The sequence below is a fragment of the Cololabis saira genome, chromosome 20, assembly GCF_033807715.1.
Source record: "Cololabis saira isolate AMF1-May2022 chromosome 20, fColSai1.1, whole genome shotgun sequence".
NCBI lineage: Eukaryota > Metazoa > Chordata > Actinopteri > Beloniformes > Belonidae > Cololabis > Cololabis saira.
Genome location: NC_084606.1, coordinates 16,342,732 through 16,355,562, shown reverse-complemented (window position 1 = coordinate 16,355,562; position 12,831 = coordinate 16,342,732). Strand labels below are relative to the sequence as shown.

General features: G+C 38.1%; 1 protein-coding gene across 1 annotated transcript; it reads right to left on the bottom strand.

Moving 5' to 3' along the window:
- Window positions 1-5,030: 5,030 nt before the first annotated feature.
- Window positions 5,031-12,511, bottom strand: LOC133420462 (neurofilament heavy polypeptide-like). The gene is made up of 14 exons (XM_061710157.1): window positions 12,409-12,511; window positions 11,344-11,546; window positions 11,171-11,246; window positions 11,009-11,094; window positions 10,856-10,921; window positions 10,712-10,784; window positions 10,363-10,445; window positions 10,192-10,275; window positions 9,427-9,498; window positions 8,568-8,693; window positions 8,224-8,472; window positions 6,225-6,374; window positions 5,257-5,377; window positions 5,031-5,065 (listed from the first exon to the last, which is right to left on the bottom strand). Exons 1-14 carry the CDS (start codon window positions 12,509-12,511, stop codon window positions 5,031-5,033), a joined length of 1,527 nt encoding a protein of 508 aa, XP_061566141.1.
- Window positions 12,512-12,831: the final 320 nt, after the last annotated feature.

Genomic DNA, 12,831 nt, shown 5'->3' with positions numbered 1-12,831 from the left:
CTGTACTCGAAGAGTAAAAGCTACTTTGGATCCAAAGCAAGTAAAAGGTCATATAAGGTAAACAAAGGTGAACGTATCATCTAAATGAACGACGTCAAGGTAGGAAATCACTCTTTTACTGTGCCCAGTATTGACCCCATTGATGAAAGACAAGAGGGTTTGCTAATGTTACTTTTATCAGGTTAAATTGACTTTTTTGAAAGTATGACATTTTTGATTAAGTCGTTGGTAAATTTGACCTCTGAGACATATCTTTTTTATTTATTTATTTATTTATTTAAAGGTTTAGTTATCCCCTTCAGATTTATCTTTCTAAGGGCACCATATTTTGTTGAAACTGTTTAAAGAGCATATTGCAGGTTAGGATTTTTTCAAAAATTATACCTGATCTTATGTGAAAATGACTATGTGAGAAGTTAATGTAGGATTTAATATGTTTTACAAGACATAAGGGCACGTATTCAGAGGAAAAAGTGGCTGATTTGAGCAAAAATCCTAAAAACGCTTTTTTTTTCGAACACCGCGTCATATGACGCAGCGGGAGGGAGACGTCTCCACAGCTCTGCCCCATCTGACTGCGCAGACCCCGTACACACGTAGCCGGGTATCTGCTAAACCCAAGATATTTTCCTACGTTTGGACCTGTCATCCACCTGAAAATGCAAGTAAACGAATGTTTAAAAAAACTCCGGGCAAAGTGAAGATTTTTGAAAACTCCGTTTATGTAGATGCGTGTGGACAGAGACAACCGGAGTTTTGCGTTTTCGAACGTCACATTATGCTCCAAAACAACAACAAATCGGCTCTGATTCTGACATCTAACGTGCGACCTTTGTTTACTACAGAAGATCCACCATCTGTTCTCCAAGCTATTTATTAAATAAATGGTCTCTGCTCTTGACCACCGTTTACTGCGTTACACCGACGCAGAGCCTACGCCGTAGGGTACGCGGCGATGCGCAGCCATACGCCGTACCCTACGCTGTAGGGTCTGCGTTGGTGTAACGGCACGCGGACCCATAAATCAGCCTTTTAAAAAGCGGGTTTCAGCTGTCAATCAAAAGAACGTGGGGGGGACTAACATTAAGATCCATTATTTTTCCTATTGTTGAAATTCACCGCACTCCCTGGTGCCACGTCACTTCCGGTTCAGCTTTTTCAGATGCGGAAGTAAAATACTCTCACAAAAACAACTCTGGAGGTCACTGTAGTATATATTTATGCGCATTTCAATGAAAATTCAGCTCCTACATTATTTTCCTACACATTGATTCACAGGGGTCTCCAACCTGCAATATGCTCTTTAAGTGATGGTTTGTTTTTTGCTATAAGTTAGTAATAAGCATGTAACAGTAGACGAGTTTCCATGACTCTTTTGCACAACAGAAAATGGAATCTCTGAATTTGTGATAACGGTAGCGCTGCAGGGGGTCGGTGTTTCCATGAACAAAGCAAAAAAGCGCTTTTGCGATAAACTATATCAATTATTTTTGTGATATTCTGGAGTTTTTTTTAATTAGAACCATTTCCATTAAAGGTTTTCTTTTTTAATATTTGGGTTTTACACAAATCTATTGGTAATGTCACGATTTGCCCATTATCTCTAGAATTTTGCAAAAAACCCTTTTTAGGTCCCAGAAGGTGGTTTTTCAGATGATTTAATAATCCAGTTATTCACAAATGTGTAATGGAAACGATTTTGTTGCATTTGCACGTCTCTGGCAGTGCTGCAGGTGACCTAGCCTGTCAGTCTAAAGTAATCAGGTTCTAGTATCCAGCTGTCTTTGGCCTCATTAATACGATGTAGTTGTCCTGTAACTCTACTTAATCATTTGACATTACAGAAGGGCTTTGCCTCTAAATAATCATTTGAAGTATCATCCGCTGCCTTCATTGTCTATTTTCGCAACAGCGGTAGCGGCAATCGCAATAATCTATCCAAGACTAAAGATGTTTTTGTCTGTCTACTTCAACGTTGAGATTTTCTTTTTCATTGTTTTGAAGGGAAGTCTTGCAGGATGAAATACAGAGTTGCGTGTATTGCTTTATCTGAAAAAAACATTCAATGGAAACACCGACCCCCTATCACAAACTCAGAGATTCAACTTCCTTATATCCAAAAGTGTCGTGGAAAGGCAACTAGTTTGACTGTGAGAGGTTTAGTCGGCTCAGACTGCCCTTTGTGAGGCAAATATCAGGCATATGAACACATGAATAAGTCACTGAGCCAGCTATCGATGTCTATCAGCTATGGGGACACGAGTAACCTCATCTTTCTGTTTAAACGGCTCATCAGTGTGGTGAAAAGTAAAACAGTATTTTCTTCTGTTTAGGTGCTTCTGTCCTGGTCTGTTGGACAGAAAAAGTTTAAGCGAGACCATTGCACTACAAGATATGAAGGATCCACGGAAAGTTCTATCAATTACACGATGTAGTGAATACTGAGGGTTAGGGGTGGGCAAAAATATCGATATGGCAATATATCGCGATACTTTTCCAGCCGATTCAATATCGATATTCAAAATTTGAATATCGATTTTTTTTTTTTTTTTTTTTTTAATTTTTAATTATTATTATTTATTATTATTATTATTATTATTATTTTTATCCCCGATTTTTTCCCCATTATATCACCCAGTGCTCCTACCTAAGTGACAGTCCTGGGCATTGCCACTCTCTACCAACCCTGGGAGGGCCCTGCACTGAGCTCAGGTTTTATTTCACGTTTTATTTCATTTTATAATTTATTTTTTATATAAGACAATTGCCTGTCCTTAAAAAATGAAAAATAATGGACAGAGGTTTATTTATTTATGGATTTATATCTATACTGACTGATCACTGTGCCTGTCCTTGGTTTTAGTACCCATCTTTCTTGTGTTTATTATCATTTGCCACATAATTAAAGCAACCTCATACTAAATTTAATGTTAATTTCATATGATGTAAATAATATGAAAAACATATACAAATATGTTGTAACTTTAGCTTGTATAGTTATAATAAAACATTGTTTTGACTCAGTTTGTCCCATGAATTGTCACTATAATCTGATGAACGTGCAACTCGGATTTTAAGATCCATCACTATCATCTGATGTACATATATACAACTTGGATTTTAAGATGTGTAATGCATTTTTAAATTTTTCGGTGAACTATGTAGAATATAATAATCGGGATATCGCAATGTGTATCGTATCGTGGCTCAAGTATCGTGATGCGTATCGTATCGTGAGGTCCTTCCCAATACCCACCCCTACTGAGGGTTAAGGAATGAAGTTGCACATTACACCCCAGAAGAAAGTACTGAGACAGGAAAGTACATTTTAGCATTGACAGAAAAATATTTATCTCCAGCTTCCTAACCAGCCTCCCGTCCGCCAGCACGGGAAGATAAGGACCAGGATTTACAGGGTTTAGTACCTGGGAGAGTTTGTGTTCCTCCCTGTTGTTAGTTGGTTGAGATGCTGTTTCCTGGACCGAAAACATCTGGACCAGGTCCTTTACCTGAAATGTATTGAACAGACAGTGATTACCAGACTAGAATAATGACTTTACTTTAATAAGCTGTGCAGTTATCAGAGCAAGAAACAAAAACAGTGGCAGTTTCTCAACATTTTGTGGTGCGATGAAACAAAACGTTTCAGGAATCTGCTGTACCTTCATGGCAGTGGAGGTCTGGGGCTCCGCAGCTTCACACACTGCAGACAACAACAACTATGATGACTTCATGCTCTTGATACTTTTAAAAATACTCCATGTGGAGCTCATACAGACCGGAGGATGGATGCTCCTGCAGTGGGACGTCTGCTCTGGGCTTGCTGGTACCTGCTGAGGATTCAGCCCTCTGTTGAGAGAATGTTTCATTAAGTTGATTTCAAACTGTTCACTGTCATGACAAGTCGGTCTGCTTGGAACTCTAGTTAAAATGAAAGTATGCTTCACAAAAGTTGATATCTTGATTTAATACATGGTTTTTCTTCACGTTTCAGTAACAGGGGATTGAAAATGCTGCTGCTGACCTCAGTGGCTGGATCTGCTGGTTTGATGTCGCCACCTTTTTTCACCACCGGAGACTTGGATCTCTCTTGATTCGTCAGGAATAAGCTCTTTTTCCTGAACGGAACTGCAGGTGGGGTCGCTGGCTTCTCCCTCACTGCCGTCTCCTCTCTCACAGCCGTCTTCTCCTGATGCATAAAGGGGGGCGTTTAAAAGGTTAAGATCTCACTCAAAGCAAATTTATTATTTCAGAGTAAAACATTTTTTTTAATTTATTTATTTTATTTAGTTATATATATATATATATATATATATATTTATTCTGAAAGTATTTTAAGCAACCTGGATATGTTTTGCAGGAGGACCTGACAGCATCACATTGTTTCTAGATAGATAGATAGATAGATAGATAGATAGATAGATAGATAGATAGATAGATAGATAGATAGATAGATAGATAGATAGATAGATACACATATGTATTTTTCAATAAAAGGATGTTGAGTTGATACTATTTCAATAACAGTTAAATAAAGCTTGATTATATTGTTGAAGGTAAATATATTTGATCCATGACATTTATTTTTAGCTAAATAAAATAGAAAAAGTGATTATATACCTTGTAAGATGTTTAATAAGATATGCTGAAGGAAATCTAGCTACCATAATACGTATATGTGTATATTGTGTGTGTGTTTTGTTATTATCATGAATTTCCCTGATAATTTAAGGTATTTCTTTTCTTTTCTGTTGTCATACAAGAAAACATTAACGTTTGTTTCAGCAGTCTGACTGACGAGTGCTTCTGTTTGTATTCATGTGTCAAACAGTAATTATTATATTTCATTTGTTTTGCTAATAACGTATCTGTCTTTGAATTTGTTTTAACACGCGTTCTCGTCCAATTCCCCAGAACATCACATCCACTACACGATTCCCAATGTTTCCAGAAATTCATGGGATTTTTCTGAAAAATCTGGCCCCATTGCAAAACTTTTCTAAGCAGTTTACATGTTTACTCTGAACCTGTTAGTCTTCTACATGTTCCCCATCACTCCCCTCCACTTGGGAGGGATTAATAAAAGTGTAAACCTGTAGTGACATTGGAGCGTAACATTGCTGCTGACCTCGGTGGCTGGTTCTGCTGGTTCTGCTGGTTCTGCTGGTTCTGCTGGTTCTGCTGGTTCTGCTGGATCTGCTGGTTCTGCTGGATCTGCTGGTTCCATGTCGCCACCTTTTCCTCCAGTCTTCCTACTTTCCTGTGAATAATTCAGGGTTTCTTGGAATAACGGAGACTTGGAACTCTTTTGATTCGTCTTTTTCCTGAACGGAACCGCAGGTGGAGTCGCTGGCTTCTCCCTCACTGCCGTCTTCACCTGACACATAAAAGCCAACATGGTTTATTGCTGTAATAGTGTCATGATTATGATTGATTATGAATCTTTATTTCGGCTTGTACAGAACAAGATGAAAAGGAAGAAAAAAAAACATTTCTTTTGCCGAAAAGGTGTAGGCTGAAGCCGTAGCTTATAGCGCCTACCCTTCTTTCTTATGATCAGCAAAAATATGAGACATTAGCTTTTACTCAGTGAAAACAAACAATACATAAAGAAGAAAAAAAATAAAATTGACATTTCACATCCTAGAATTTTTTTGATAGTATACTTTATAATTATAGTGTTTTATATTTATTTACAATATTTTCTTTAAACAATTTCTTAAACTTGACGATAGAGCGACACATTTTTAGGTTGTTATTACAACTATTCCAAATTTCTCTTGCCTTAACTGATGTACATCTCTTTTTAATATTAGTTCTTGCTGTCGTCATCTCAAACATGAGTTTCCCCCTCAGGTCATAGCGGGTTTCTTTTATCTGGAACAGGTCCTGAATGCAGTTTGGAAGCAGTTTCTGCTGGGCTTTAAAGGCAAATAAAACAGTTTTCTGCTCTACTATATCATGGAATTTTAAGGTATTATATTTAATAAAAAGATTATTTGTTGGTTCATAATAGTCGGTTTTATTAATTATCCTTAAAGCTCTTTTCTGTAATAGAAAAATAGGGTTTGTATTTGTTTTATAGGTATTATAGGTATCATAATCTAGTATTTCCTTTTAATGCCAGTTACATTTTGGGAGGATAAAAAATCAACTTATTTCAGTGTTTTCCAAGTGTTTTTCAGTGTTGAATTCAGTCATTTAGTTTTTAGTCATTCAGTAACCTGTGTCAGTTCTTGGCCTGCGTTTCCTTGGCCGGCTGAAGATCTTTCCGGTGTTTCCTGCTTTCCTGTGAGTGAAGCAGAGTCCCTCCTCTTCACTGGGACCACCGTTGGAGCTGATGGATGTTCTTCCTCGATGCTTGACGTGTTCACCTGAAACAATGTGAAATAAACGTACAGGAATGAAAAGGTTTGGATGTGGCTCACAAGTAGGGATGGGCGATATTTTACCGTTCACGATAAACCGTCAAAAAAATTCCCCACGGTAAGAATTTGTCATCTCACGGTAAAAACGATAAATTCCCATTGATGATGTTTTTGTGTAAAACTGATTTATGGTTCTGTGTTAAATCCACGCACAACGTACGGGAAGGAAGGAAGGAAGGAAGGAAGGAAGGAAGGAAGGAAGGAAGGAAGGAAGGAAGGAAGGAAGGAAGGAAGGAAGGAAGGAAGGAAGGAAGGAAGGAAGGAAGGAAGGAAGGAAGGAAGGAAGGAAGGAAGGAAGGAAATGAGCCAGAAAGAAAGAAAGAAAGATAGATAGATGAGTCTGAAAGAAAGAAAGATGAGTCTGAAAGAAAGAAAGAAAGAAATGAACCTGAAAGAAAGAAAGAAAGACAGAAAGAAATGAGCCTGAAAGAAAGAAAGAAATGAGCCTGAAAGAAAGAAAGAAATGAGCCTGAAAGAAAGAAAGAAAGAAATGAGCCTGAAAGAAAGAAAGAAAGAAATGAGCCTGAAAGAAAGAAAGAAAGAAATGAGCCTGAAAGAAAGAAAGAAAGAAAGACAGAAAGAAAGAAATGAGCCTGAAAGAAAGACAGAAAGAAATGAGCATGAAAGAAAGAAAGAAAGAAAGAAAGAAAGAAAGAAATGAGCCTGAAAGAAAGAAAGAAAGAAAGAAAGAAAGAAAGAAAGAAATGAGCCAGAAAGAAAGAAAGAAAGAAATGAACCTGAAAGAAAGAAAGAAAGAAAGAAAGAAATGAGCCTGAAAGAAAGAAAGAAATGAGCCAGAAAGAAAGAAAGAAAGAAAGAAAGATATGAGCCTGAAAGAAAGAAAGAAAGAAATGAGCTAGAAAGAAAGAAAGAAATGAGCCTGAAAGAAAGAAAGAAAGAAATGAACCTGAAAGAAAGAAAGAAAGAAAGAAAGAAAGAAAGAAAGAAATGAGCCTGAAAGAAAGAAAGAAATGAGCCAGAAAGAAAGAAAGAAAGAAATGAGCCTGAAAGAAAGAAAGATATGAGCCAGAAAGAAAGAAAGAAAGATATGAGCCAGAAAGAAAGAAAGAAAGAAAGAAATGAGCCTGAAAGAAAGAAAGAAATGAGCCAGAAAGAAAGAAAGAAAGAAAGAAAGAAAGAAAGATATGAGCCTGAAAGAAAGAAAGAAAGAAATGAGCTAGAAAGAAAGAAAGAAATGAGCCTGAAAGAAAGATATGAGCCAGAAAGAAAGAAAGAAAGAAAGATATGAGCCTGAAAGAAAGAAAGAAATGAGCCAGAAAAATAGAAAGATATGAGCCTGAAAGAAAGAAAGATATGAGCCAGAAAGAAAGAAAGAAAGAAAGAAATGAGCCTGAAAGAAAGAAAGAAAGAAATGAACCTGAAAGAAAGAAAGAAAGAAAGAAAGAAAGAAAGAAAGAAAGAAAGAAAGAAAGAAAGAAATGAGCCTGAAAGAAAGAAAGAAATGAGCCTGAAAGAAAGAAAGAAAGAAAGAAATGAACCTGAAAGAAAGAAAGAAAGAAAGAAAGAAAGAAAGAAAGAAAGAAAGAAAGAAAGAAAGAAAGAAAGAAAGAAAGAAAGAAAGAAAGAAAGAAAGAAAGAAAGAAAGAAAGAAAGAAAGAAAGATTCCCGTTGATGACACTTTTTGTATTGGTATTTTTTTTATCGTTATTGGGATAAATGCCAGAAATGATCGTGATACATTTTTTAGTCCATACCGCCCATCCCTACTCACAAGACATTCCTGGTTGAGAAGAGAAAGAAAAGGAGAACATTTGTTTAAGCTGGTGCTTTTTACCTGTTCAGCAGCAGGGAAATCCTCTAACTGATGTCCTGCTTTTGTGTCTTTGGGTTTCTTCAGGGAGTGTTGTGGTGGTGTAAAAGCTGGAGTGAGTCTAGGCTGCTTCATTCGAGTGGCTGGAGGACTAGTTCCTGCGCCGAGGGAGTCCGTCTTCCTGCACGCACGCGGCTTGTTCTCCTCCACTGCGTCTGTGGCCGTGGTCGGAGACGCCGGGGCTTTCTGACGCGTAAAGGAGGGCAGCGACTTCTACTTGAGAGGAAGAAGGTTGCAAGATTGTAAAGTTTGAGTCCTGCACAAGTCGGGTTTAACAAAATAATTTGTTTTTTTAATTTTTTGGTCACCTCACAGGGTGTCTTCCCAGTTTCATTTTTTCCTCCTCGCAGCCGCGTAGAGGCCGATCTCCGATCCGTCTTCCCAACCGGGACCAGAGCTGGAGTGGCTGCATCTTCCCGGACTGACATGTTCACCTGAAATGATGACGATTCATCTGATGTTGTAGGGCTGGGCGATATATCGAGATTTTAATATATATCGATATATTTTCATTTCATTTTCTTTTTTATGGTACGAGACAATATCGTTTATATCGATATAGCTTCTTTTTTTTTTTTAATGATTTTGATATAGCTTTTTTTGTGACAAATTGACTTGAATGTTTTATTTGAGATTTGCACAAATGTTTTGTTATTTGCACAACTGTCAACCTCAGTGGAAAAGTCTGCCTGTTACTGTCTACATTGTATTAATTGCACAGTGTATTTTAATGTAATTGTTATGCAGGAAAGGGATATTCGTTTTATTTTATTCAAGAAGCATTTTTATTCTATATATGCAGGCAGTTTATTTTTATTTCATTTGTTTTATACATTTTGATATTGTGCAGACCTCTGTTAATAAAGGTACCTGTGTGACATTTGGCACGAGGCTTTGTATTAAAACTGACTGTTTTTTTAAGGGTTTGCCTCAGAAAAAAATGAATCTAACAGAGATGCTATGCTATAATGCTTTGGGGGAAACCCCAATTATGTCACAGAAAAAATATCCATATATATCGAGTATCGCCATTCAGCTAGAAAATATCGAGATATGACTTTTGGTCCATATCGCCCAGCCCTATGATGTTGTAGTGATTATGTTGTTTAACTGTGACGAGACTTAACAATACTTTTACTCGCATTTGGGAACGTCCAGGTTTTGTACCTGTACATAGAGTTGGTCCTCCTCGTGTCCCGGGTCCGTGACTGGTGGAAGCTGCCTGAACGAACCCCCCGCCTGAAAATGCGGACCACTCACACAGCTTTAGAAAGTGAATGGAACGACTTGTGATTGTGAAAGAAGACAGAGATAAACAGATCATGCAAACGTAATAATGTAATAATAATGTAATAATAATACAAGCACGCAAGCCAGGCCTGGCGATAAATTTGATATTTCATGGTTTACATTAATGGGCGTGGCCTAATGGCTCAACAGCGCCCCCTAGAAAACTTTTCTCTGCCATAACTTTTGAACGGGTTGTGATAAAGACATGTGGGTGGTGTCATGGGACTCGGTATTGAGTACTTGACCTTCATTGGCCTGAATTAGCCCCGCCTCTTCTTTTGATTGGTCAATATTTGATAGTCCCTATTTTCTGGCATAACTATTGAATGGTGCGAGGGCCCGTTCATCGCTGCTTTCTTTCTTTCTTTCTTTCTTTCTTTCTTTCTTTCTTTCTTTCTTTCTTTCTTTCTTTCTTTCTTTCTTTCTTTCTTTCTTTCTTTCTTTCTTTCTTTCTTTCTTTCTTTCTTTCTTTCTTTCTTTCTTTCTTTCTTCTGACAAAAGGAGGGCCTTTTTGCCCCCCTTAACGTGCCCCAAAAGTCACCAAATTTTGCATGCAAGCCAGGCCTGGCGAAAAATTTGATAATTAATAATATTGCTTGCTTTCAAGCAATATTGATTTAAAAAAAAAGAGCAGCGTATTACAAGTGCCAGCGTTGGATCTCTGCGGCTCCTCTCTTTGGGTCTGACAGCCGGTGCAGCGGGAGGTTCCCTGTACGACCTTTGAACCTGATAGGAGGAGGAGAAGAAGTCACCACTGCAATCACGGTATAGGTGTCATTTCCAAGTCAGATGACTTCAACGGATCTGCTATACCTGAACACCAGAGAAGTCCTGCAGCTGCTGGACAGACTCTGTCTTTAAGGTTCTTTGAAGAGGCGGGTCAGAAGGAGCGAACGCTATAATGACAGAAGATTCTCATTTTCCCTTTGCAGTAATAATAATAATAATAATAATAATAATTATTATTATTATTAATAATAATAATAATAATAATAATAATAATAATAATAATAATAATTATTATTATTATTATTATTATTATTATTATTATTATTATTATTATTATATTATATTATATTATATTATATTATATTATATTATTATATTATAATATTATTGTGGTTTGAAAAATCTTTTGTCTGTGAATAAAATCTCAACATACGTGACTTGGGCTCCTCCTTGATTCTGGCTGCGGTTGTTTCAAAGTAATTAAACAAGTCCTCTATGTCGGTCTTCTGATGAACACAGAAGGTTATTAGAAAATTATATAAGAAAAAAAACAGAATGGTTTAAGCCAATAGAATACCTGTGATGCCTGTCGTGGTATTTTCTTCTGCGCTGCGACTGAACGCTTCCTGGCTGGTCTGTTCACCTGAAACACAGCCATTGCATCAAAAACTCCATTTTCCAGCTGAATTTGAAGTCAGAGAGTAACAAAGTATCCAAGTCTGTGCTTCACCTGCGAAAGGATGGAGAAATCCACAGGCTGATGCGCTGAACTGGACCTCGGCGCTCCACGGGAGGAGCGAGGATGAAGTGCAGGAGCTGTGATGGAGGAAAAGCAGAACACAGTCAGTCTGCTGTGCAAGATCTTCATTCTGCATTTCAGCCTCAAACCTACGTGATTTATACTCCTCCTTGACCGTGAAAGCTGCTGCTGCTGCAGAGCTGCTGCTCATCCTTGGAGGTCTTGATACCTGTGAGGAAATGCTGCACGTGAGTGACTGCTGCATGTTTTAATTACTACAGCTGCCTGAAGTTTGACTGTCTTCACCCCCTCTGTGGTCCATTTACCTCCTCCTTCACAATCACTCTCTCCCGTGCGGGCGGTTTCCTGCGATCTTCCTGGTGGTACTGCTCTTTCTTTGGGACCCTCAGTCTTTTTTCCGTGCATCCCTTTTTCCCCTGGTGAATTCTCAACCCCCTGAAGCTGGTCAGTTTGGTCCAGCCGCAGTGGCAAACCTGGAGGCTCAGGTCCGCCTGGTAGTCTATGGGGCCTGTTAAACACATCATTTACTGTAGGAGTCAACTCTTTAATCAGCTCCTGGAGCTTGTTGATATTAATGCATTAGTTATAAATACTTCTTAACGCTGTTCTAGGGCTGTTCGATTAATCGATTTTAAATCGTAATCGCGATTATGTAATTAGAACGATGTTAAAACGTGAAACTCGTAAAATAGATTTTTCAGTTTTTTTTGTTTTTTTTTTACCTTGTCTGCACACATATTAGTGATTGATACCATATTAATGATTGATGGAAATACCTCTCAATACCTGCGACAAGTGCCCCATGGGAGAGGCTCTTTAGTGTAGGAGGGGGCGTTGTAACATGCCACCGGGCATCCCTCAAGCCAGATGCGGTAGACCGGCTCGTGTTCCTTGCAAAAAACTTGCAAATGTGAATAGCAAATGTAATGACTGACATTACACACCTCTACCTCTTCATGGGTTGCATTATTATTTAGCATGCAAAGACCCAGTTTAGTTTAATTAGAAAATGTCTTGTTTTATTTAATTGGAAATATTACTGTATGTTTGCAAGTGCTGATTTGCTGATTTTTTTTTTCAGAGATAAAACTTTATATTTTATTATATTTTTTAAAACTTTTTTTCAACTTATTTTACAGAGTTTTGCACTTTATTCATTAATTTTTGGTTTAATAAGAGCAAAGTTTGCACTTAAAGCCCAATGGGCAAATGTTCAATAAAAAAACAGCATATTTGAAATCATTTCTTTGCCTTTTGTCAATTCACAAAATAATCGTAATCGAAAATCGGATTTTGAGAGAAAAAAATCGAGATTTTATTTTTGGGCAAAATCGAACAGCCCTACGCTGTTCTTTCGTGTGAAAACCCACCAGGCGTGAAGGAGGTGCGCACTTCCAGCTTGAAGTCCACCTGAGTATTGGCAAAGCCTCCATAGGCGCCGTGCAAGTACTGCTGTCGAGGCTCGACCTTCATGCACCCTCTCATCCCCTGGTGGACCCTCAGGCCGTGGACGGTCGTCACGCTGGACCAGCCGCAGGAGCAAACCTGCAGGCTCATTTCTGCTGGACGCAGACAACACAAAATGTGTTTTTACTTTCTTTTCGTTGGCAAAATTCCCCTGAAAATCAAATCTATCCACATAACCAAACACCTATTTATCTAAAATGATAATAATAATGATATGAATGGAAACAAGACGCTCTGCTCCCACTAGCCCTCCCCTTCCCCTCAGGACACCTGTGGACCTGGATCAGAACTATACCGACCCATCTGATAACATCAAGGAAAACGGC

Bases quoted from the DNA above. Each gene is read 5' to 3' on its own strand.
- LOC133420462 (XM_061710157.1), bottom strand. From the start codon at position 12,511: ATGAAGGTCGAGCCTCGACAGCAGTACTTGCACGGCGCCTATGGAGGC. The intron at 10,922-11,008 runs GTGAAGCACAGA...GCTGTGTTTCAG, and splicing joins ATTTCTCCATCCTTTCGCAG to GTGAACAGACCAGCCAGGAA. The intron at 8,473-8,567 runs GTGACCAAAAAA...CCTCTCAAGTAG, and splicing joins CTGGGAAGACACCCTGTGAG to AAGTCGCTGCCCTCCTTTAC.